The sequence below is a fragment of the Uloborus diversus genome, chromosome 6 (assembly GCF_026930045.1).
Source record: "Uloborus diversus isolate 005 chromosome 6, Udiv.v.3.1, whole genome shotgun sequence".
NCBI classification, from domain to species: domain Eukaryota; kingdom Metazoa; phylum Arthropoda; class Arachnida; order Araneae; family Uloboridae; genus Uloborus; species Uloborus diversus.
Genome location: NC_072736.1, coordinates 18,865,346 through 18,892,772, shown reverse-complemented (window position 1 = coordinate 18,892,772; position 27,427 = coordinate 18,865,346). Strand labels below are relative to the sequence as shown.

At 32.0% G+C, this 27,427-nt stretch overlaps 1 protein-coding gene across 1 annotated transcript in view; it reads left to right on the top strand.

Moving 5' to 3' along the window:
- LOC129224253 (lachesin-like) overlaps positions 1-27,194 on the top strand; it is a 108,173-nt gene extending 80,979 nt beyond the window's left edge. Inside the window, exons 5-8 of the mRNA XM_054858679.1 lie at positions 3,929-4,057; positions 8,341-8,628; positions 14,657-14,722; positions 27,031-27,194. Of these exons, the coding sequence (XP_054714654.1) occupies positions 3,929-4,057; positions 8,341-8,628; positions 14,657-14,722; positions 27,031-27,194 (647 nt within the window). The remainder of the gene's footprint in view (positions 1-3,928; positions 4,058-8,340; positions 8,629-14,656; positions 14,723-27,030) is intronic.
- The last annotated feature ends 233 nt before the right edge of the window (positions 27,195-27,427 follow it).

The following is a 27,427-nucleotide window of genomic DNA, read 5'->3' as shown; positions in this document are numbered from 1 at the left end:
TTTTTAAAATATGCAATTTTCACGCAGTAAATAAAAAAAAACGCCAAGGGAGAAGAGCTGGCAAAGATAGGGGAAACCCAATAACAAAGTGCATTTCCTTGTTTCTTTGTGTCTTGAGAACTAATTGACTGATATCAATGGATTTTTTTTTCCAAAGATTTATAATGAAAATAGAGACCAGTGTGGTGCAAACAAGCAAAGCTTGTTACTTCTTATCATACATTTTCATTATCCTTTTAATTTTTCATATATTTTCATTATCCTTTCAATTTTTCAATTGAAGTTCGGTTAAATTTTCAGACATTTTACTTTGTATCCAGCAAAATCACAGCTCCAACAAAAAATTTGGATTTATTGGAAGTTCATCTGTAAAATGCTTCTTAGTCTGATTTAATGTAGACCGGGATTTCTCACTTTTTGTTGACAATACCTTCAGGCGGCAAATGTGGCAATAAAATTAATGCTGCATTTATTTTAGCTGTAGAAACTATGTATAATGGAAAAATTCATAATTATGACAAATCATGTTACACAAATTGACATAGAAAAACCTATAAATTTAGTGTATGAAGTGGGAAAATAAACAAAAAATGCTTATTATTGTTATTACAATTTTCAAACATGCTGCTATACTATCTTTTCTTTTTAAATCGAGGTTAAACATTAAAACTCTACTTTCAATAATTTATTTTAATTTGCGGAAATTTTTTAAAAAATATTGAAAATATTCTGCTGAAATATCAAGTACAAAGATAGAGTTCTTTATGGAAATTAATATTTTCTCTATCTTAAAATGATTTGTATTAAATTGATATTTACTTTACTTCATGTTTTATGCAAGTAAAAAAGAAAGGCTCCACAAATAATGAACATAAGCACTTATTGCTAGAAACATCTGCTGCAGGGAAAGAGATTATATAAACAACATGGGATAAGCATTTAAAAGTCTTGTCTACGAGCTTAACAAAATAAAAGACGGTATCATTTCGGATCCAAAAGCTGATATAAACGGTTTGTATTTATTTTTTATTGTATCAAGCGCTTTTTTTTCCTCGAGTTTCATCGATTTTATTCAAAGATTGCTAAACAATTATTTTAAAATATTTTCTACGAACACTTTTGTGTTATAAAGTTCTTGATACTTTTTGATTATTAATTTCTTAAAAATCAATTTTATTTTGCTACTTAAATATTTCATGAAGTTTTGTAATATTGTTTACCCATTCCAAAATATTAATTTTTACTAATGGGTATAGCAATATTTCATTGAAAATGATAAGTTTGCGAACACTTTTGGGAACTACTGTATAAATTATTATATTGAAAAAAAACATTAAATGTAGAGTGGAAGAAGAAAAAATATCAATACTTACTGGGGGATTGGTACATAGTATTTTTTTAAGAAAATAAAAATGCGGAATGAAACAAATTTGAACTATTAAACTAAAAAATACACTTCGTTTAACAGAATGATTTTTGTAAAATTCATGGAGAAGAATGAAAACACATAACCATGTAATATATTCCACGTTGAAATTAAAAGCTTCAAAGTTCTATGCCATTTATAAAAGCGCTGTATATCATCTGTGTTAGTTTAGCTACGGTGGAGTGTTTTTTTTTTTTTTTTTTTTTTTGTAAGTTTAAATTCGTACAAATTCTTTAGTCATGTTTGTAATTTTTTTAACGAAATAAAGGAAGTACGTTTTCGGAAACAAATGTCAACAAACACACATTTTCATTTGCAAATAAAAAATAACGCTAGTTAAGCCTAACGTGGAGGTGACTCAAAGTTACTTTATACAGAATTCCAAACCAAATCGAACAGGTCGCTTTCAATTTTAATGTGTTTTAAATCCAGCAATAAACACAACACTAAACAAAAATGTAACAATACATAAAAGAAGACACATTGCACATACAAATTTCATTAAATACTAACCTTTTTTATGAATCCTGTAGGATAATTTCCGTAAGATAATTTAACGAGCAAGTACAAGACTGAAACAAAAATTCCCAGAATGCACTGCAATATGACGAAATTGGGACGAAATAATTTCGTCAAAAATTTGAGATTTCTGATTTCGTCAAATATCACGTGATTCGGTGACGAAAGGATCGTCGAAAATAACGAAATAGTGCTCGAGGATTGCCGAATCGTTAAAATTGAGCGTTTCATTTTTGACAGTGTGTCATTTTTTTAGTACCAACCTTTGTTTGTTTGTTTTTACTATTATTGTCGTTTGTTGCTCAGATTTATTAATTTATTCTCTGCTAAGAAAGATTAACGGATGCAAACATGGTTCATAGCAACCATCTCAATAAAAGTTCAATAAAAAGGATTTTTTCTGAACGAATAAGTTTTCTTTTTTGTGAGTTTGACATTTTAATACAACTTTTGGGATAACTCATAACTTGGAACATGCCAAATTGGTGATATATTTCCCACCTAGCATTCATATAGAGTTGTTTACAGTGTGATTACAATTTTGTGATTTCATTTTTTGGCAAATTCCTTTCAACCAAAGCAGGAGATGAAAATTATTGAAACAAAAAAAAAAAAGGACATGAACTCAGGTCAAGTTCAAACAATAAGCACTTTAAGATTACTTAAATAGTATGCGAGAAAAGAAAAGTTACCTGGACCTTTCAATACAAGTGCTTGAGGAAAGGAACTCCTCCAAATGATAGAAACCTATCTTAGCATACTACTCTCAAACTAGTCAAGTATGGTTAAGAAAATATTTTTTTTTTCTGTGTAGATTATCTAAGTGTCAAAACATACAATAATTTTCAAGCACGAATAGTAATAACTTCCATATTATTGTGGCACTTGATCTCTGAAGAACTTGAGAAGAGTCGCACATATTTCATTGTTTTAAGATTTGATTATTATTTTTAACTTTTTTGATCAATATACTGTCCAACCACGGATTGCATGGAATTTTCAAACGTCTAGATAAGACGAATCTATGTGAATAAGGGGAAAAGTAAAAATTTGATGCTCGTGTTCCGCTCATTTGATTGAGACTCTGCTTCTGCAAAAGCTGACATCGCTAAAAAAAATAATAGAGTTGTTCATTTCCGGCTGTAAAACGGATGTTTGTCTTCCCATACAATCCGTGGTCAGACAGTATTAAATATTTTAAATTTTTTAGTTAATTACAACACTTTGAAGCACACAAACATAATTAATGTAAAGGGCATTATCACAATTTTCCTCAGTGACTAACATCGATTTTTTAATAATTTAACAAGATATTCAGTTCAAAATACTTTCCCTAAGAAAATAATATTAATTTTATTCCTATCAATAGACCATATTCAAAAAACTTTTCCATTTATCAAAATACATTACGAAGGGTCTTATATGCTTAAAAAGGAAAACATATTTGATTTTGCCTCTTTAGTTATAAACTATGAGCTAAACTTATCACCACTTTTATAATAGTAACTAGTGGTACCCGCACGGCTTTGCCCATAATAGAAAAATTAAAAGGTATTTTGCTTCACCTGTATATTTACAAATAATGTGTGGTGAATTTTCTCGCCAATTGGCTTGTACCCATGTTACAGTTCCACGTTACGATAATTTCGTATCTCGCCAATTGGCTTGTGCCCATGTTACGGTGCCACGTTATGATAATTTCGCAATTTACTCGTCCATCTTATGATAATTTTGTTCTTAAAATTGGAATAGAAAAAGAACCATATTGAATTTTCAAAAAATCGCTTCGAGGTGCACAACCCAATGCTTCAAACTAACTTTGGTCAAATTTCATGAAAATCGGCCGAACGGTCTAGGCGCTATGCGCGTCACAGAGATCCAGACATCCTACAGAAATCCTCCGGGCATCCAGACAGAGAGGCTTTCAGCTTTATCATTAGTAATGATTAGTATCAGTAACTATTTCTTTCGTTCTAATTTCAGCAACAAGCTTTGACGGTAACCAGCTGAACATCACCCGAGTGAGCAGGCTGCATATGGGTGCTTACTTATGCATTGCTTCAAATGGTGTTCCACCATCAGTAAGCAGAAGAATATTGCTCCATGTGAATTGTGAGTACATAACACTAATTTTGTATTTATATGGTTTATTTTAATGATATTACAGGTACTGTGTGGTGTTTTATTGAAATCAAGTACCTGCTTAAAGTGTAAGCTGTGACAAGAATGCAGATGATTCTTTTTATCATTTTATTACAAAAATTGGGATATATATACACTTTACTTATACATTTTAAGGAACGGCTATAAGAATCGAATTCTCTCTGCGAGCAGTGGGAGAACAGAGAACGCGCGAAAAAACAAATGCATGCGGGTACAGTTGCAGTTAAAACAAGTTCGAATTCAGTTCAGTTCAGTTCTTTTTATTGGAAAAGCTGACACCGCAATATTATAATATTGTACTGCCTCTACGAAGCACAAAGTGTCGTACACGATTTTAATAAACAGATAGTTTATTATTTTATGTGCTGAAAACAAATATGACTCGTTTTTGACCATTAGGTCTTGTTTGTAAATTAAAATCGTTGCTAATTAGTAAGTTACCGCTTTTAGGTTGTCCTTGGAAAGCATGACCAGAGTATGGGTACATTGCATATGTTAGTTATGTTAATTGCTTTAATGTTGGATTTTGATTACGGATTAAATTTAACATTTTTTAAAACTTCTATTCGACATCTAATAATAAATGGTTAATCTACAGTTGTCAAATTTAAGCAAAAATAAATAATGATTAAAGTGAAAAACCAACGTAAATAAAGCATAAATTTTGAAGAAAATACAGCATATAGCTATTTCAAGGCTACAATGGAGCCTCTTCATCAGTGCAAAAAGCTCACCAACACAACCGAAAGTCGCGAGAACTGTCATTTCTCTCGCTGCAGTTCTCTAGCGACTCTTAATGAGCATTTTAGTCTCTAAGTAAGTTTACAACATTTTTTAACTTTTTAAAAAAGGAGGTAAAAATTTGTTTATGCTCACTATTATATGTACTCACATGCACATACTCACTAATTACCTAAAACTAACTTTAAATATAACAGAACACACTAATAAGAAGAACTGTTTAAGCTGATTGAGCTTATGTTGATGGTAGGTAGATAAACAAAGAACATAAACAAAGCAGACAGTGCTGCCACCTGCAAACGTTAAATTATGCTAAAATAATGTAATAATCAGTGTACAGTATGTACTGTACTTTAACAGTAAAATAAGTAAATAGTGTACAAAAAACAAAAAAAAAATTCTTTAGTCTAATAATTTGACCAGCACTGTAGCTTTATGCAGTATTTTCTTCAAAATTTGTGATTTATTTACGTTGACTTTTCACATTAGTAATATTGTAGCTCAAAGTTTGTACGATAATTTTTCATTTAAAAAGAAATAATATTTGAAAAAAAAAGCCAAAAAGCGTTTTTCTTCCATTCAGATTGCTTCGTTTTTTTTTCCGCATTCTTGAATGCACTGTTTTCTCTCAGTTTATTTTGGAATCCCAGTAGTAACATCTTCCCAGTAGTCCCACCGACGGCGACATCGATTTCTTTATGACTTCTTGTTCTTATCTAGTATCTTTAAAACAGTCCGTGAAATTGTTTACTTCGTTATGCAAAAAAAATAACACTTCGCCATGATATTTGTATGTTCAAAAACTGTGAAGTAGTTAAGCATGTTGTTATTTTAATTTAGTTGTCAGACTTGTAATTATCTAGAAGATTATGTACGAGAACAAATGGCAGGCACATTTTCCTTTTGATTCGTAACACTCTTCACATTGTGGTTAAAATACAGCTAAGGAAAAAATGTATCACAAGTGCGAATTAACCAATTATTTCATCCTAAGAGCTCAAATATATGTATTATGTAAGAATGTCTACGATATGACAGTTCGAAGTAAAAATTAATTTTCTTTATTTTTTAAACAAATTAGCAAAGCGCATATTTTTTTTATTTATTTATTTTAAATACTAACTACCTATAAAAAATTATTATGACAGGACTTTCCTTTTTCGGAGTCTCAACAAAAATTTACCCATTTAGTCATTGAATAATAATGCTCCAAGTTACTGAAAGCTATTACGAAGCAAAATTGCGCTTACTTCGTAATTCTTTTTCTTCATTTGACGAATAACTTAGCTGTAAATTCCAGGTTATATGAACAAATATGACTTGATGAAATACGGCAAAAGTTGTGTAGTAGGACAAAAATAATGATTTAAATAAACCTAATATAATAAAGTAGACCTGAAAGAGAAAGACAGTTACCATATTTATAACCACAGTTTAAAAATTCTAACACCAATTTGCTAGGATAGGCAGTGCTATCTATAACGCAAAATACGAAATAAATAAATAAAAATGTTACAACACAAAGGAACGTTAGTGAACCACAAAAAAGTACCAAATTCCCTCCTCACTTCTTGACCTTTTTTTACGCGGTATATTACGCAGTTATTTTTTTGAAATGCTGATTGAAGCTTTTTGAATGCTGATTGAACTTGCTGAACTTAGCAAAAAAAAAAAAAAAAAACAAAAACAAATGTTGTACTAAATTGTGTCGGAAGGACAGCACACATTACTTATTTCTCAGTGCATGCATTTTTTAAAATTATACTCTAAGTTATCAACGTCTTTAAGATGTAATAATTCCATTTTTTTTCCTTTTGGGAGGAATAAGGATATATACACTACTGGCCATTAAAATTGCTACACCAAGAAGAAATTGCCAGAATAAAGCTAAATTTTACACATATGATAGCAAAATTGACATTAGAAAGTGATTAAAAAATGAAAGGAAATTGATCATTTATTGTTGAAAAAATCTCAAATGAATGGAGGTTTAAGTACCCTGTTAAGTCACCTGTAGCCTGAATGTACGATGCACAAATTGATACAATCGGGCATTGAGGCATAGCAGTCTCCTACGATATCCTACGTCATCTCGTACTACAGTTACTGCAAACGTACCACTCCTTCAATCAAACTCATACACATGTGTTAGCACTCACGACGGGGCTCCAAGGAGCCATTTTTTAACATGACAATGCTCGGTCACACACAGCAAGGGTGTCAAGGGACTTCCCCTTCCACATCATCACTTTCTCTGGTCTGCGCGATGCACTGATTTGTCACAAATCGAGCATATCTGGAATCACTTGAGACAATAACTTGGACAGCGTGTAAGTTTGATTGAATTAGTGGCGCGTTTACAGAAATTGTGGTACGAGAGGACGTAGGACATCGTACGAAACTGCTGTACCTCAATGCTCGACCGTATCGACTCCTACGTTCCAGCTAGAGGTGGCGCAATTGGGTACTTAAAACTCCATTTATTTGAGATTTTCCCAGTAATAAATGATCATTTTGCTTTAATTTTGTAATCGTTTTCTAGTGTCAATGCTGCCATCACGTGTGCAAAATTTTGTTTCATTCTGAGGAATCCTTCTTGGTGTAGCAATTTTAATGGCCAGTCGTGAATTTACAGTACGCATGAAAAATGTTCCGGAATAGACCCGTATTGCAAAAAGTGTTGTGTAGAAATAAATATTACACAAATGGCTACCAGATTTAGTACCTTAGAGCAAAAATTAATTAAAATTTTGGTGAACTGTAATAAAGATAAACAATAAATTTAAATAAAAATTACATTTGACAAACTGAATAAATTACTAAACACCATTTTAAATGCTTTATTATTAAATGAAGAAAAATGAATAAAACTTAATCTACAAAAAAGACTATTTTAAAGCTTTGAAAAAAAATCCCAATAAGACCTACTCTCAGTCATAACTTCTAGCAATAAATGAAACTAAGCAAAACAGCCTGAGAGCAATCTAAAAATTTCTTTTCTTCCATTTCTCTTCCCCAAAAGTTCGCTTCCAATTTTTCAACTTTGGACTTTGGTTTTAACCTCTCGTCCCGAAACCATCTTCAGAAACTACGCGAGAAAAACGCAACTAATGATTCCAAAAATATATTAATTAATCCATCATTTCAAAAGTAGAATTCAAAGATTTGTCACATTTTTTCCCTCACATTTCAAAGAAACCCAACGACACAAAAGCATATCATTACATCCATCTAAAAAGTTCCGAAACTAATTTGTATTTAACGAGAATCTGTTATTAGAGACTTGGACCCACGTCTCGATCTTCTTTTTCTGTCTGAAAAGCAACTTCATCAAACGCCTCAACTATTATTACCATTGTAGATTCAACAAAGATGGATATATTTTTTTTTCGAGAGAGAGAGAGACCGTTCATTATTTTATCGTTTCCTGAGGCTATAATTACTTCCAGGGAGTGATTCTGTGTTACAGGTATTTCTAATTATCTTCGCAGTCCCCCCTGTGATGTGGATACCGAACCAATTAGTGGGCGCACCGCTATCCAAGGATGTGACGCTCGACTGCCACACCGAGGCGTACCCTGCGTCCATAAATTACTGGGCCAAAGACGCAGGAGACATGATTATAAATGACGCCAAATACGAGACCTCCAGCAAGGAGAAGAATTACAAAGTACACATGAAGCTCGCCATCAAGAACTTGGAGGAGAGTGATTTTGGGACGTACAAGTGCTTCGCCGAGAATTCTTTGGGTTCCACGGAAGGTTCCATCAGGCTTTACGGTAAGTGTGCCGCGCTCAGAGTAATGATTGCTATTTACAATGAAGATTCATAATAAAGAGGGTCGTAATGGGTTGCTCCCGAGGCATACATCATCGATGCGTTCCCAAAAATATTCTTCTTTCGTCATCGATATGTCTTCTGTCACGACGCAGCTAAAAATTAAGGCTTCAATTTTACGTCACACACATATCTGCCGTTAATTGTAAATGTAGTGTAGCTCATTGTAAAGTATTTTACTACGCCATAATGTTGCATTTAGCAAACAAATATGCATTTCAAAATATGGAGATGCACCATTTTTACAATGAATGACACATGTACACACATACACGAGCACGCGCATTGTTAAATCTAAACATATTTAACTTGTTGCAGGTACGGGACATTTTATTCAATGTCCTAAATTCTCACTTCATCATTATTTTACTGAATTTAAAGTCGAGAGACAGCACTAGACTTCAATAAAACTATTTATTAAAAACAAATTAAAAGCATGGTTAGTTTACACCGCGTGAGGAAAAATGAGGGAACAAGTGCTGACTACCACAACACTGGCAGTTTTATACATTAGACAACACTGTTGCCACACCAAAAGTAAAGGCATTAGAAAAATAGAACAAGGTTAATTTACATAAACATTAAATAAACAACGTTAGTAATTAAATATGAACACAAAACACTGAGAATATTCTACAATTCAAATTCTCCATTTTAAATTTCAACACGCATGTATATATAAACGAAGGATGAAACTGATGATATTACAAAGGATCAAAAAGGAAATTGGCCTAAATATATATATATATATATATATATATATATATATATATGTGTGTGTGTGTGTGTGTGTGTGTGTATACAAGTTCTCTCAAAATCTACTGATGGTTTTAAAAGCAGAATTGCAAAAGACACGTGACAGACAATAAATTTATTCTTGCGAATTATGAACTTTCTAAGTCAGAATTTTTTGTACTTCATTTTTGTTTGTAGTACACAATTCTGGTAATAGTTGGCACACTGCAGCTTTAAAGAGCTGCACTTGATTCATGCAAGGGAAATTTCCTTATTACGTTTATCAGTGGACACGAGTGCAGTGATTTCAGCAAACACTAAAAATGGTGTAATATTATTCGTAGCAGAAAATCTGTCTGTGATTAATGTGTAAATACTTCCAATAAAGACTTTGAAGAATGTCACTACAAATTTTGTGCTTATGTTCAGACATGTGGTTACAGCGGAATTTTTGTACCACAGAAAAATATCAAGTTGGTTAAAAAACCATTCCGCTCTTTGCAGGTTTATAATTCTCAATCGATATAACATATCTTACCTTTTGAATAAAGTTTTATAACTACGAAATAATTTTGTAATGAAAATATCAGTAAAACGTAAATTTACAGTCTGACAAGTTAATAAATTGATGCATTTACTTCGGTTGTGAATTAGAGCGAATCTCTCATACAGAGACCATCAACTGCACTGCGACGTATCTCAGGTAAAGAGATATCTGAAGATTGTAACACCTTACCCATCCTTGTCACGCCTCTAAATTAGTTATTACTTCACATCCATACACATTTTTAAAAGAAATATTTGAAATTTACATCCATTTCTTACTTGCAATTTCTGTTCCTGAAAGTACTTTGACCCCATCCAACACGAACGGTTCGTGTGTTTGGGTGTGAAAATTCCAAAATAAAGAAAACAATAACAGATGGGCGGAGTTATTATTTTTTAACACACTTAAAGTACGCTAAACAAGTATCAACAAAAGGTGAAAAATAATGTCTTTTCTGTTTATAGTGTTACTATGCAGCTAATTCTGAAAGTTCTATTTTAAGAAATAAATTGATCAAAGTAAAGCAGGAAAGAACGTGTTGGATTCTAAGTGTTATCTGTTACTTGAATTTTATTTATTTCTTCGAACTTTTAGACTTTTACTTCTTTTACATGACGTGCGGTTGATAGAATTTTTAGAAGCGCAGTCTGTATTAAGAATATTGATTAATCAATGTTCATCAATTTGGTTATGCATGGCTTATCAACTGCAAAAAGCTTTGCGCTTTATTAATTTCGTAAAAGCACCAAATGTATTTTGTTCCTGAAATCTTCTATGAGTGCATGTTTTTTTTTTTTTTTTTTACTAATCAAAGAATTACATAAAAAACGCCGCCAGCTCAGTCAATTCCAGCCGAGGACTGCAGTTTCGTGCTTGTATACACTCATTAGCCCGGCATAGGAGTGAATGAGCTGGAGTTGGAAAGCCTCCTAAGGAAGCCTAGAGTGCCAAACAAACTGGTAGTTAATAGAGAATTAGTAACTTACTGAATATCAATCAAAGAATTCTTTATTTACCTCATCCGGCCAAAGGTGATGTTCCTTTGATTTTTGAACCCGGGTTCTCTGTGAACCCTGCCTTTCACCGACCCCTGCAAGTGTTGCTCCTCCGATCTTGGGCCTGAACAAGCTCACTGTCCACCAAAATCTGCTCCTCCTCGGCAATGGCGTTCATGTTCTGCGCGCACACACAAACACACACACACGTGCCTATACACACTCGCTCACGTGCCTTTTTACTACCCACACGCGTTCGCGTGCCTGTACACTACACACAGGCCTACACAGTAGGGTATGTCTTTTTTTTTTTCTTTTTTTTTTTCAATATTGACTTGCGCAATAAAGATGCACTGTATTTGCCCCCTAGAAATTCATTTTTAATATTATTTTTGAAAAATATTAAGGTTTAGCTACCACGCACACACAAGCCAACACACGCGCCCAACTACAGCTCAGTAAAAGGGACATGCTCGAGGTTCATTTACCAGAAGACATGGACGCACGTGCTCAGAAGGAGGGACTCTTGCAGAAGTCTATTGTGTGATGGATGCTATTCTTGTCTGATGAGGATTTTATAAAGTCGAGAGGGTCGGGTATTGATTATGGTCGATTTCAGGGGACAGGATCTGCATCTAGAAACAAGAAACCCAACGAGTAGGGTCCTATCGTAACTCATGATTGCACAAAAAATTTAAATTCAAGCTGTCAAAATTCAAATTATTATAATTTTTTTTTTCGTTTTCGATTTGATGTATCCATGATCAGACTTTGAAACCAAATGGACTTGTAACGAGGTAAATGGTAGTAATGCAGGAAAACGTACGGTTTCTTTTCTTCTAATTTCACAAGTGCATATAAAAAACATGTGTAGAAAGGAACAGCTAAATTGAAAAAAGAAACCAAAAAGTGGTTTGAGCTAAAGACTTGAAACAAAACTCTTTCAAAGTTCAAACGAAATGCAGGCTGTCGTTGTAAGCTATTTCTAACTCATACTATATACCAGCTCCAGTGGGGACTATTGTAACTATCTCTTGCCTTAAAACGAATGACACTGTCTCCAACAATTAGTAATAGTTTTCTTCAAGTTTTTTACTTTGGCCTTTACAACACTTTGCTTTTAAGTGGTTTTATTATGAACACACTTTTAAAAAGCGAAGCAGATATGCTAGATTATATATCTGTTCTTCATACAATTCTACTAGATGTTTTACTTCCTACTCTAGTTTTTACTCATGCTACAAAACTCATTGCAACAAAATACTGCAATACGAGTATCAATTTTTGAAAAATGCTTGTATTATCATATTCTTTGATTTTCAGGAGTATTTTTTCTTTACTGGACGTCTACATGTGTTACTACACGGTTAAAATATTACTAGTTGGGTTCAGCTAAAAGCAAAGTAAATATTTCACCATTTCACTTTGCCCTCCTATTTCAGTTTTCCCCACATTACCCCTACATACAGAAATGTATCTTCTTACTGATGAACTATTCGTCAAATAAGTTTGCCAAATCTTAAAATATTTTCATGCGCCCATTCAATATTAACAAAGAAAACATCTTTTCGTGTGATACAAACGGTTGCTGACATTAAACTATGCTATTTTTTCCTCATGATGCATAATATTCTTTCAGAAAAAATCATACCACGTTTTGATATTAAGTATTTTTTTCCTTTTAATTACTTTTTTAGCATGCGTATGCATTCTTAAATCCTAATTATCACGAAAGATAATTTCAAAATCTTGTTTCCATTTCAATTATAGTATCACTGCAAGTAACTACAACTTTTTCAATTAGTTACTTTTTTTTAGCTAAGCAAACGATTTTTTACAAATACAATTAAAATTTAACAGCCGAACGATAATGAACTGCGCAGGATAAAATATTCTATACGGTCTCAAAAGACATAAAATAATATTTTATTACCTCATTAAAGAACACTGGACGGGAAATTTTCAACCAAATTCAGAACGTGATCTCAATATTCATGAACGAATACCACGTACCAAATGTCATTAAATAAAACGAGTTACTTCGCAATCCCAACATTTATGAATAATTAATAAGAATTATCTAAAAAAGACTCTAGTCGGTCTTTCAAAAATTGTTAAGAACACAAATTTGGAATGTAAATTATTGATATCGTTCTTTTATATCTTTTTATTTTTTCTCGATTTGTATAATTGCTGCCCGCAATTCACTAAAGCTTTAATTATAATTTTTATTACGTATGTAATTTGTCCTAGCTTTACCATTAGCTTTGAAAGCAATGCAATTAATTTCTAAATAAGTAACCTAAAATTACTAAATCGTGAACAAAATTAAATTTTTATTTAAATTGGTTTTAAAGTATATCCCTGAATATGATTAAATTATCGAAGGTGTATTGAGTTCAGAGTTCCGCAGTTATTACAATGAATATGTACATTTTTTATTGAACTTCTGAATAGCTGTCTTTGAGTTCAAAAAATCCTAAATTGTACAAGGTCAAGATATTAATGATACAGACATTCAGAATATTTTGATCCACAATATCTCCATGTATAAACAGGCTGAACTCTATTAATACGATGACGTCCAATAGAAATTACTGCTAAATCAAACATTTTGTTCGTTAAGTTTGATTTGCTATATAATTACATTACAAATTTTACGTATAATACGTACGTTAATTTGACAGTATCGGCTAAGACGAACAAAAACTTCTGACATCTTTACTGAAAATGTTCGTGGTTGTAGACTTTAATTTTCCTTTTTATAAATTATTCATCATTTTATTCGGTAGTAGAAGTCCCATTGTGTATCGAGAAGGAAATATTAAATATTTTGCATAGAAAATAAAGTAGTACGTTTGTTTATATGTTATTTACTTTGAGATAAAACTGCACTCCTCCATTGTAAGTTATAACCTATTCCGCTACTGTCTACTTATCACCTTCGTTCTTCCATATTTTCCAATAACATTTATTTACAAGAAATAAGTTATTTTTTTCTGAATACACTATTTTAAACAACAATGTGTGTATTAGCTATATTATTTTTTAAATAAAGCTAGAAAGTCCTTCCTTTTTTCACAATATCACTCATTTACGGATGTTAACGGCTAATACGAACAAATTCGTAGATTTTTGAAAGTTTGTATTAACCGAGATTAACTGTATATATCTATATTTGCTTACATTAAAGTTTTATAGTGACATTAAACTTGCCGTTATAGGCTAAAAAACACTTCGAAATTATTGCATAGTAATCCAAAGTCAAGAAATAATATCGATTAAACATTTAAAGCATTTATTAACCTGTTTTTAAGTTATCTTGCTACGTAGTGTTACTTTGAATCATGTAGTAAACGTGGCAAAAAAATAACAGATTTTCATAAAAACAAGACATAAAATCAACTAAATCACAGAAAGAAAATTTCAGTTTCTTTTGTGAATCATGCGAAAGAATATGAAGTAATGCGAGGTTATTATACGCTTTTCAAAACTACACCAATTCTCTGTAGTGCATATATATATATATATATATATATATATATATATATATATATATATATATATATATATATATATATATATATATATTGTATTCTCAGAGAGTGCGAAAAGTTTCATATAATATTACGGAAGTCAATCGGCTATGTCTGTGTTAAATTCAGCACTTTTATGTTATAATTTATTTTCCAGAAATCCCTCCTCCTACAAGTGAACCAACGAAAGAAACTGCAGCTATTAGAAGACAAAGTGTAGAAGGTATTTATATTTTTGATACACATTATTACAAACAATACATATTATTTCCAAGAAAGCATTAAAGCAAATTGCTTTTAAGATTAAAAGTCAAACCACTATAGAAAAAAATAGAATGCTTAAATTTCATGAAATATAATTTAAAGAAAAACATCAGTAGGCATTATGCTCCATAGATACCTGAAATTTTGCATTTCTGTACTTGACATCATGATATGTAATTCAGGTCTGATATGTATTACTTTTTTCTAAACTACAGGTCAAATAAAACGTAATAAAACCTTGGAAGCTTACGTAAAAAGTAATAAAATTTTTAGAAACGAGATATTAAAATGGGCAAAATCGCTTTTCAAAGTTTTTGTACAAAATAATCCAATTCATTTGTCTATTGCCGAAGAAGGGTTTGTAAAACGTTTTCTCAAATCCGCTCATTTCTAATCTCGATTATTTCAGCATATTTTTTGTTAATTTTGCTTATCATTTAATTTTTTAAAAAGTCAATATCAAAATTTATACAAACTCTGACTGGTAAAGTAATTCTTTTAATGCTGCTGTCTGAATTTGAAAATAATAACAACCGTAATAAGTTTAACAATAACATTCGGATGAGTAATTTCGAATGAGGAATTGAAAATGAAGAAAATGAATTACATTTTGCAAGAAACAAAGTTTTACATAGGTAGAACCTAAAAACTCCTCATTAAACATTACCGTTTTTGTTTGGAATCGAGAGTCTAGTCTTCAATATGCACTTTTGTCAAAATGTATTACTTTTTGGTTGGTATCGGCTGTTTCAAACGATTTTTAGGGGGGTAGGGGAAGGGAGGAAAATGAGTCACTCGTAATTTCGAGTTTTTTTCAAAGTTGAAATTTCACCTTATTTGACAATTGTTGGCTCGACTTACATATCCCATTCCCCGTTTTTTACTCTCTTGGTTTTTTACTCTGTTGGTAAATTAGAATGTTTAACGATTGCAATAGATTTACGGTTAAACGTTTCAAAAGAACTTACTTTTAGCTTCGCAAACGTATGTCATTTAACCAGCATACAATAAAGTAATTTGGTATCCAGAGTATAGTTTTGGTTACGAAAATGTGTGCATCAGCTTTTATCGACATTTTAATATTTCGACCTCATTTTTAATTATAACTTTCATTTACTCCACCCCAACCCGGCCCTTTTCTTCATATAATGACATAATGATATTATTAAGAATATAATGATATTATCATTTTAATGATCGCTATTAAAAATATGAACCGAAACTTGCCAGTTGTTTTTTTAAAACAACCAGAAACTACCCTTCTTTTTAAACTGAAATACCTGAATTGAAGCTCTCGAAATTTGTTTCCAATGGGGCTGTATAAGAGACCCACCTGAAGACATTACTAGACCTAGTGCGCTCCCCTACAATGCATCACTCTTTCATGTATCAACATTAAGGCGCTGATGCATGACACAGAGAGTTTTTTGACGCCCGGTTTCCACCAGAAAGAGGTACCTTTGCTCTCTTTGATGCGAAATTGCACTGGGAATTTAACTTTGTCTGCGGAATTCTAAGCCAAAGAAATGCCTTAGGGATATTTTACATGCCGCATAATCATACGACATGGGCGCTGGTGATTTTCTGCTTCTCGAAAATCCACCAACTGGTTATCCTAGGTCAGAACCCGTGTCTACATGCGCAGAGGGCCAGATCTTAACCGTCACGCAACCAGCCGGTTTCGAGCTCGCGAAATAGAAAAATCAAAACGCCAGGATTATCATGGCATACATTTTATACACCTCGCCCATTTCATTTATGGTGACCGAATTGGCATTGTGTGCCCTTACTCCATCCGGACTACTTCATTTATGGTGACCGATTTGGCATTGTGTGCCCTTACTCCATCCAGACTACTTCATTTATGGTGACCGAATTGGCATTGTGTGCCCCTACTATATCCGGACTACTTCATTTATGGTGCCAGTATTAACATTGTCTACTTTTTATTTACATTGACTATTTCGTTTCGGGTGAAATAATTAGCAAAATCATGGATAATAAAGACACGAAACGAACCGTGAAATCCAATACTGTTCCCAAATAAAACAAGCATGCCCACATTTAGTAACTGAGAACAATTTCCTCACCAGACGATTTTTGTACTATAAAAATATTTTGATTCAGTTGAGATATATGTTTCCTTCTTAAATGCAATTCAAATAATTTCCTTTTTTCTAGCCTCACGTTGAAGAGAAAAAACTAATCAAAATAATATTAACAAACGCTCCGAGGAAGGAAATCCGCAAACTGTTATTTATCATCAATTCACACATATATTTAAAAACTTGAGTACTTAATTGCGAGCTGAAAGGTCTCCCAAAATTAATTTCCGTTTTCTTTCAACCAACAAATGGGAGGTGAAATAAGAGGATTCTCCATTTTTTCCTCATTTCCGTATTTACATTGGCATAGAGAAACACATTTACTTATGCAGAGAGATCTTCAAATTGAAAAATAATGATTTCGGCTCCGTTAAGAAGAAACCGGGCAATATTCCTTCTGGAGCAAAGAAACGGAAACGACAACGTCAAATAACGCATTCATTTTTGTTAGTGTGAGAAATAAATTTAAGCAAATTATGCAATAATGGTGAGTTTTTTCTATTGAGCAATAAAACGCAGGCATCTATATTTTTTTTTCTTTTTTTTTCCTCTCTCCTTTTTTTTTGCTTGGTATGGTTTTCAAACCAATGTTGTTTCTTTTTTTTAATGCAAAAAAAGGGAGTTTTTTTTGTATTATATCATTATACATATTTCATTATGCATACTAAGCACAATACTGTTTCTAATGTAAAGTATTAAACAAATTTTATAGCAGCACAGTCCATTGGTTTGACATTAGATTTTCTGCAAATACGATTTTGTTTTTGTTTGTTTGTTTGTTTCGTTCATGTATGGTTTTTCTTTACTTGCATATCGCAATTGGAATTAATAGCAAGAACTTTAAAGTAACTTTTTAACTAACCGAAAAGCACGTTTACAGAATTTTTCTGAGTTGTATACTTCGATTATAAAACAATGTCATAAAATTTAATGATCTAATCTCAATCCAAAACAACTTGTTTTTTTTATTATTATTATTTATGTTTGCATCTGCATAATCACCTTAGAAAACGTTTATGTGTTGGTATCTTAATTATTAACTTGGCTTTTCCTTGATATATATAGATTTCTTTTTTCTTTTCTTTCAAAATAAAACTGTATCTTACTGCGGTTTTAAACTTCCTACTAATGAATAAACACCTGTAAGTTTTAAAAAAATCGTGAAGTAAAAGCAAAAAAACATCGATTGCTGTTTAAATTGAGAAAATGCTCAACATATGTTACGCATAAATTTTTAAATGGCGCTGTATATCAATTCACTATGCAGTTAAAAAAATTCATCTTATGCATCTTCATATATTTTAAAGATTATTTATTGTGACTTCATCACGAAAACTGATTAGAAATAAAAATTATATATTAAGTTTTCAAAATGAAGTAATGAAGTTAAAGCAAGCAATGAGTGCCGCATTTTAAAAAAACAGGGTGTTCGAAAAGGCCTTGACACATTTAAAAATTTTATAGAAGTATTGTCGTATAAATTTGCGGTTTGCACCATAATACTTAAAAGGTTCAAGAGTTTTTTTTATAACATCGAAAAAAAAAATGAAAAGGGGTAAAAAAGAAGAAGAAAAAAGGCATTTCGCAGCCAGGGTATCAGTATATGCTATGCTTATAATTCTTCGTTTATTAATTTTCATTCTTTTTTGCGATTTCCCATGTCAACAAAAACTATTTAAAAGTAACTTTTCGACGATTTAAAAGTAACTTTTAAATCTTCGTTTTAATTGTCAGCACACAAGTCAAGAAATTTTAAATAAATATATGATTAAATCCTATACCCGCTTTGCCCCATGTTTCTATTTCAATAATTATAACCTTAAATTAATAACTAAAAAAACGGAATGACCATCGTAGTTTATAGGTGGATAGTGTCAGAATAAGTTAATATTATTGACAATAAAAAAAAAAAAAAACTGATCTTCGACTAATCACAAGTTACAAAACTTCATTTTTTGTTTAATGTATTTTTTTTTTAAATTTTAAGCCTGGTTGCGCCATGCCGCTTCACTGCTGCTTCACTGGGAAAGATAATAACTCGGGGGTGTTCGAGTAAACACGACGTACGTATTCGTCACTGCTGACACACCATAGGGGGGCATACGAAGGCCTACCCGCTTTGGGCGATCTACCGACTTTGGGCCACCCTCCCCTATGTGTTGAAAAAATAGAAGTTAGAGAAAAGAGAAAGTTTGAAAGTTACAATTTTTCAGCATCAAATTCAAGACCAAGATAACATAATGATAAAAAAAAAAGTTGTCATTCTCTAAGACAGGCAAACAAGCCAATCAACTCCACACTACCATTTCTCCTCGTTCAAAATTGTTTCAAATGCAAAAAAAGGGGACTCATGACGTTAAAGGGGAACAAAGAATTATATTGTATACTAAAAAGGCAATCAAGCACAATTTATTCAAGACCACTTTTTTTTCTTTCAAAGAACAAAAATAAAAATGCATTTGTGATCTGCGGATTTATTTCTTTTAGGAAAAGGAGAGGAGTACAAAAAAATGGCAAATTTGAACGTAACAATTTGTAAATGACGGATTAAAAATAATTTAAAAGAGCAACAAAATTCACTCAGCATTGTAGGCATAAATACTTCAGTAAAATTCTTCAAGTCAGAGGGAGGAGGATTGAAACATTAAAAATATGCACTTCCCGATGTCTTTTCAAAAAATTAATTTTTCCCCTCTAATAAGAGAAAATTTCGAGGCAGCCTCAATGATTTATACATAACAGCATTTCTCCTCATTTAAACCTCCTTTCAGCCACAGAAACGGGGAACTGATGACGCATAAATCTTAAAAGCAGATCTTCCAGGACCGCGAAGACTAAACTCCCACACAGCGGAGGCGGAATTTTTCAGACGATTTTGCTGGAAACGCTCCCCCCCCCCCTCCGTATCGGGAAGGTGCTAATAGCTGAACCTGTAATAAAGCTTCCGACAGTCTTGCTGCGGGATTAAAAGCAACGGCTTATGGATTTGAGAGATTGCATCTTGGCGCGGGGTTCAAAGGTTTAATTGCCGCGCATTTATCAAGAGCTCCCCTCGCGAACAAGCTGGTCCGAAGCATTCTTGATACTTTAATTACTCTTCGAATAATCGATAGGTGATCCTTCATCTCCATTTAATCGCGTCGTTAGAAGGAGAAGGGTTTACAAGCTGCAGAAATTCATCATCTTTGTTTTCGGGTAGCTGAAGATTTTTATTGTTCTGACGCTTCTTGTAGGTCGTGATTAATTCTGCTATAAAGGTTTTGCAATAAATAGTTCCATTGATGTGAAGGAAAGGTGGATTTCCTCTCGCCCTAGCTTTCGGAACACAATAAAGAGAATGTGGCCTCTCTTGTAATTTGTTGTTCAATTTATTACGTTATATTATTACGTTATTTTATACGTTATATCATTACGTTATTTTATACGTTATATTATTACGTTATTTTATACGTTATATTATACGTTATATTATTACGTTATTTTATACGTTTTTTAAAACCTTTGGGACGGACAAATTCTCAATACACCGAATGGGACTCCGACTTTTGCCGAATGATAAAATACAAGACTGCAAAAATATATACATCTAATGATAAGATACAATAGAAATTTGAAAAAAAGATAAACGGATGCAATATTTTAAAATTGTCACAACATTTGCCGAACTAGAAAGATTAAATGGTGATCCTTCATCTCCATTTAATCGCGTCGTTAGAAGGAGAAGGGTTTACAAGCTGCAGAAATTCATCATCTTTGTTTTCGGGTAGCTGAGGATTTTTATTGTTCTGACGCTTCTTGTAGGTCGTGATTAATTCTGCTATAAAGGTTTTGCAATAAATAGTTCCATTGATATAAAGGAAAGGTGGATTTCCTCTCGCCTTAGCTTTCGGAACATAATAAAGAGAATGTGGTTCTTCTTGTAATGTGTTGTTCAATTTATTGGAGTCAGGGGTGCCTCAAACTTAAAACTTTTGGTATGGGAAACTTCTCAATGTACCGAATGGGACTCCGACTTTTGCCGAATGATAAAATACAAGACTGCAAAAATCTATACATCTAGTGATAACAGACAACAGAAATTTGAAAAATAATAGTTTAAAAAATTAAAAAAACACGTTTTCGTAGCAAAATGAACTAAAAAGTGAAAAATAATCTTTGAATGATAGTAGTTGACCAAACACTTAATTTTAATGTAATACAAAAAAGCGTGGGGTACTGCCTATTTACATTTCTCCTTGGACAACAAATGGAAGAAATTCAAGACAACTGATAAGAAGTCCCCCCCCCCACGCTTTTTCGTATTACATTAAAATTAAGTGATTGGTCAACTACTATCACCCAAAGATTATTTTTCACTTTTTAATTTATTTTGCTACGAAAGCGTGTTTTTTTTTTTTTTTTAATTTTTTAAACTATTATTTTATTGTTCTGTTTTTTAGTCTATGTTGGAGAAATTTCAGGCGAAGAAATTATTTATAAAACGAGTGCGAGGTAATATCTTAAAATTAAGACAAGGGCACCCCGATGGGAAGCTACTGTGAGTCATCGGTGTATGTTTGCGGAAATCATTTTTTATATTACTTTGAAAATTTGCGATGCATTTGAATAAAAGTTTTGTTCAACAATGGTCTGATCAGCATTGAATTTCCAGTTGAAGGCTCGCCTAAATTTTGGCATAAAATTAGTTAAAAACAATTATATTTCATGTTCTAATGACCTTGGAACACTGTAACAAATTTTTTCTGATGTCGAAAAATTAAAAGTTTTTGTAGATATTTTTAATTAATTTTTGCGAGCATTTTTTTAATGTATTTTTAAAATTTTTCCTTTTTCACATTGTTGGATTTATGCCAAAATATTGAATAAAATTGGAGGAAACTAACAATTAAAAGAGAATTAATTAATTGAATTATATAATATTGCATTGTCATCGGGTCTGAGGTCGCGTGCCAAATTTCAAAAGAATCCGATAGCAGGAAGTGGGCGAAATTTCACTGTAAAAAAATTCCGAAACGTTACTGGTTATTTCCGTAGAACGTCTCGGGATTTCACACGTTTTCACCTATTTCCCCGTAAAAACAAGTATCATCACAAAAAAGTTTCCTGAATCGTTATAAGTTGCACGCGTGCAGACTTTTCACTGCTGTGGAAAATGTTTTTAGCAACCAGTTTAAAGATTGAATGAGCGTATTTATTAAGTGTATCGGGCTAAGGTTGCTTACGGCCTGTCCGGATTGACTAAGCTCTCAATGATAATGTCAATGGATAGCTACAGGCCTTGCAGGGCAGGAGATATGCTAAGTTCCTTCTTGCCTAGCCGAGGTCGCTCTGATTTCTATGGAGCCTTCTTGGTAAATTAGGAAGGTTCTAATCAATTACACTAAACTTGCTTCATTTTTCTAGAAGGTTCTATAGACATGATTGGCAGGGCAGACTGACAGGGCAGATTTCGCATGTCTTCATAAAATTTCAAGGTTAATTTCAGAAAGGTTACTGACTTTTAGAGGAAATCGTACCTGATTTTTCCAAGATATGTTACTGGAAGAAATTGGGCACATCAGCTGCCCATTATTTTCCAGGAACGTTTCTGAATCGTTTTTACAGTGTTGAGCTGCAAGATTCCGTTACAAGATACATACATACATACATACATATAGGTGAAGATAATAAAAGAGAGTTAATAAAAAAAAGATAAATGGATGCAATATTTTAAAATTGACTCAAAATTGCCGAATTAGAAAGCTTTGCGGAGGTCACAGTGACCTCGCATAACATCTGATCGGGATGCCCTTGATTGGAGTGATACTTAACTAAATGCACTTCAGCTTTTTATTTATTTATTTTACTACGAGCACGTTTTTAAGCTTATTTAATCGTTAACTCATTAGGAAAGTAGCATCGCAAATATTGAACGTTTTGATGCGTACGTAAATGCATGTTAGCTGTGTAATGCGTACATGGCAGGTTTAAGGTCTTTTTGAGTTTTGATCCATGTATCTCTGTAATGCTAACCTAGTACTTTACCACGAATCCAAAAAGATCTCGAGTCCATGCGAGAAAGTCGGATTTTATGCTGTAAACGTAAGCCAAAGTTGTATATATCAGTATCAATGTGTCGCCTCTGGTAGGTAATTTTAATTGCTAAATTCCGTAGGTGCCAGAGTGGTACCTAAGGAATATAGAGATTTTTCCCGCAATTTTTTCGCTCTGCCTTACCTTTGTGTCATGAAGAAGTGGCTTTCACACTGGAGTGACCTTGACCTTCTTTTTTCTTCATCTGTTAGCATAAAGTTGAAATGCGAAGAGATAGCAGGTGAACTGAAAGCGGAAAAGGTACATTTCATTTCTTAGTGTGTAGAATCAGTGATATTACGTAATCTATCGAAATTATACTGCTAGGGCGTTCTCGCTGAGACTACTCATTACAAATAAAATGGGGTCGTTTTCAAAATTTTAAAAGTATTTTTTTCTGAAAGAGTATGCTTAAAAACATAGGAACTGACCAATTTTTAAATAAATTGTTTAAGTTTAATATTTATAAAAAATTACTTAAATCGGTGCATTTTCATTTTTTACGTTTCTGTCGTGTGACATCACAAATGATGAAATGCCATTCAGAGTTGCCATTCACGGAGAAAAATATTTAATTCGCATCTTTACTCACGTGTATTGGCAACGATATGGTTGATAGCAAGCGCAGAAGGCAATGTTTATTTCGTTTCTTGATTATCATAACGTGAAAACGTGGGTAGAAAGAGGCTCCAAAGTGCATCATTTGTGTCGTCAAAAAGACCACGCATTGTTTTCAAAATTGGACATTTTAAAAAATTAATTAAAAAATAACTGTTGGGAAAATGCAAGTATTTTCTGGGTCCATGTTTTTTTTTTTTTTTTTTTTTTGCTTATTCTATCAATTTCAGTGACTAAAAGTAGTACTTTTGACTGAAGGAAACAACCCCATTGGCTTTTTTCCGTTTCCATTTCGTCCGCCCTTTCTCCGTGGTCAAGCTATACCAACAAACCAATCCGAAACATAGTCAGTAGCCAGTTGGTAGATTTTTCTCTTCAAAATATAAATAAACATTACATTTTAAGTGCAGAAATAAATCTAATTTACAATGATATTTAATTAGCAATTAGTGAAGATACGCCGAGTACGTGCGCTAAGTATCTTTTGAAAGAAGAGCAAGATAAATAAATATTATTGTCCCAAAATGGGACGAAAAGGATAAAAATGCCTCATAAATGATGAGGTGTTTTGTGATAAAAACTCGTCCGGTAAAGTGCCATTCACTCTTATATGACCTCGACCTTCATTTTCGTTCGGCCGATTGGAATTTCAATAGTAAAACACTGCAGGCATCCATTTAGCAAAATGATAGCAAAGCAAATCATTGCTCTTCAAAGGGGTATCATTTTACGGTGAATACATAGAGATAACTCCGTTATACACTGCACGACAATCACCTTTTATTATTTCCTTCATTTTTTGTTAAACAATGGTCAAGTTTATTTGTTCATTTTTAATCTACCATAGTCAGGTATTTCTTAATTTGTTATCTTTTTGATCGGCAGACAGGAAGTCATGTTAAGTAAGCAGACTTAAATATCCAAATGAATGTTTTTGAACGTTTTTGTTTTCTTTTATTTTTAGAATCTCCGGGAATTTTGAGTCCAGCCAGGTTATAAGAAATTTAGGTTTCTTTCAAACCAGTAATTTCTAATTTTTTATTGAAGTGTAACAAAGTAGAGATAAAAAGAAAGTGAAAAACATTATTTTTCAAATTTACAATTGCAATCCTACTAGTGAAATTAAACATTAATTCAATGACTTTATTTTCTGCTTAAGATAGACTTTGTTGTTAGCTATTGAGTTAACTGAAAATTGAATTATAAGTGATTTAGCTCGAATTTAAAACCCATTCCTTAAGAAAAATCATTTTGTAGTAGGGTTTTTTTTATTTTGTTTTATTTTATTTATTTTATTTTAATGATGAGAAATCTAATTTTTTTTCTCTCCCGCAAAAGTTATTTACGGGGTTTTTATCGAAGTTCAAAGATTGAAGAAAATAGTAAATTTCTCATTAAGGATTTAGAAATTTTTATATAGGTGTTTTACAATTAATACTATAGCGGTACATAATTCTTATTGCGTACGTAATACAGTCGAGCCCGCTTAATGAAATATCGGATAATAGAATATCCCGCTTAATGTAATAAAATTCCCATGTACTACACCGTTGATGTGTGTTATTTTTATCCCGGATAATGGAATATCCCGCTTATTAGAATATTTTTTCCTGGCAAATTGCTTCTTCCATTAAGAGGGTTCGACTGTACTTTTTCGATGAATAATTTAGATATTATGCCGCAACTTTTAAAGTTATCAGATTTGTTTTTCTATTCAATATTGTGGTTTCAACATTGCAGGTGTTGTAAATTAAAACAGCAAAATTCTTTGCTTCTCCTTATCAATGCGAAATGAAAAAAAATCAACCAATCTGACATTGATCTTTCTCTTTATACAGCCAGTTCGTATTTCAAATGCTAAATAATAATGAAGGGGAGTATGGGTAAGGGAAAGCCGGGAAAGCATTATCCTAACTTAAGGCAAACTCTCCAACGTGTCTCCAACTTCATCTTCCGTGAAGTAAATAGAAACTTAGCATTAAAAGCATCATTTTCATTATCAAATGCTTACAGCTAGACCAAAACTTTGGGTTTTTTTTTTTTTGTTATATTAACAATACAGTTTAAAACGCATATAACGCAAACAAAATACATAAGATAAAATATGCATAGGCTTTTCAATTTTTTCTTCTTCATACTGGGATGAAAAACAAATTAAAATGTAGTTTTATAATAATGTATTTTTATTATCCCATTCATACTACTTCCAAGATTTTTTTAAAAAAACTAAAATTTAAAATTTAGATACATTTTTGCTGTTATTATTTTCCTCCGCGTGGTATAAAACTTGAAGAATATTCTTAAGAGAACTCAGTACAAGTCAATATTTGAAACCAAATTGTTTATATTATTCCGACAAACAAAACAAAGTCAAAATGGGAAAGCTCTTTTTTTTCAATTATCTTTATTATCTTTCTGCGAAAACCCTCTAAATATTAGTTATTACAAAGAAGACATTGAATTCATGCATTACTAACAAATAAAATCCTTTTTTTTGGGGGGGGGGGGGAGACCTTTGCAAAAAAAAGTTTCTATTTAATTTAATATATTTTTTAAACTTCCTATATTTTGTTAAGGAGCAAACTACTCTCAAAGACTTTTTTTTTAACGTCCATGCAATATTAAGTGTATTATTCCCTAGCATTCCCTTTTTTCAACAGTCTCTAAATCTGCAAATTTCTTGTTAGTAACAAATTCTTGTTACATTCAGTCGTTAAGGGAAAGATATTAAGCACATTTCAAAAAAAAAAAAAAAACTCCTAATTTTTCCTTTGTAGTCTACAAAACGTACCTCTGAAGTTTGTTGAATAAAAAGTATCTTAAACTGTAATTTTAATTTTTACCACAATATTGCACAAAATAATAGAACTTGGTGAGTTTTAAAACTTAAAAATAGAAAGAAGAATGCGAAAATTTGGGTTAAAACGCGAAAAGAAGTTTTTACTTGAAGTGTTTATCGTTGCTTGTAAAGACACGGTGACAAAATGTCAACAATTCATTTTTCCACCGTCAGATCAGATAGCGACTTTGTAACCCTTGATTTTAAATTGTAAAACAATGAACTCAAAAAACTTTTCTTTTAACTTTTGCGATTAGATTCACAACAGATGAAATATAAAAACGAATCATCTCACCCTAATAACTTGTTCTTTCTCTGATCTTTCTTCTAATTCTGTAATCAAACGAGAAAATCTTCTTCATAAAAATTTATAATCAAAAATAAGACGAAAAATAAATTAAATTAGTCGAAAAAAAATATTTAAAAAAAACTAGAAGTAAAGATTTATTTCACATAGTTTGTAACTCCCTCAAACCTGCAGAATGAAACAAAGCAACATAATATGTAACGTTCGAGATAATAAAATTCCTTCAGAAATAATATTTTATTTGCTTTTTTGACACTCGATAACTTTACAATTATTTATTTTTCTAAAATTATCTGTTAAATATCTTACAATTTCTATTCTTTCAGAATATGAGGTCTTCCCCAGACATGAAAGCTTGGGTTCCGCAAAAAATTCTGATAAAGAAATTGAGGATAATGAAGATGAGCTAAACATAAACCCTGCCACAGGTGACGCTTTAGCTATTAATCTTTCAATTATTTTAACTAAAAGAAAAGATACCAAAATTTAGGCTATTTCAAACTATATATATATAAAGACGAAAAAAATCTTGTATAGAACATTGGAAGACAAATATCTAAACAAAAAATTTTTAGCTTTAAATTATTTAACTGTTTCGTTTTATGTCAAATGTAACGTGCATGTTTTGTGTCTGCATATACAGGATTTCCAAAAAGTCCTTGACGCATTACAATTTATAGAAGAGCAACAAATTGTCGTATCAACAGAATCAATCAATTCTTC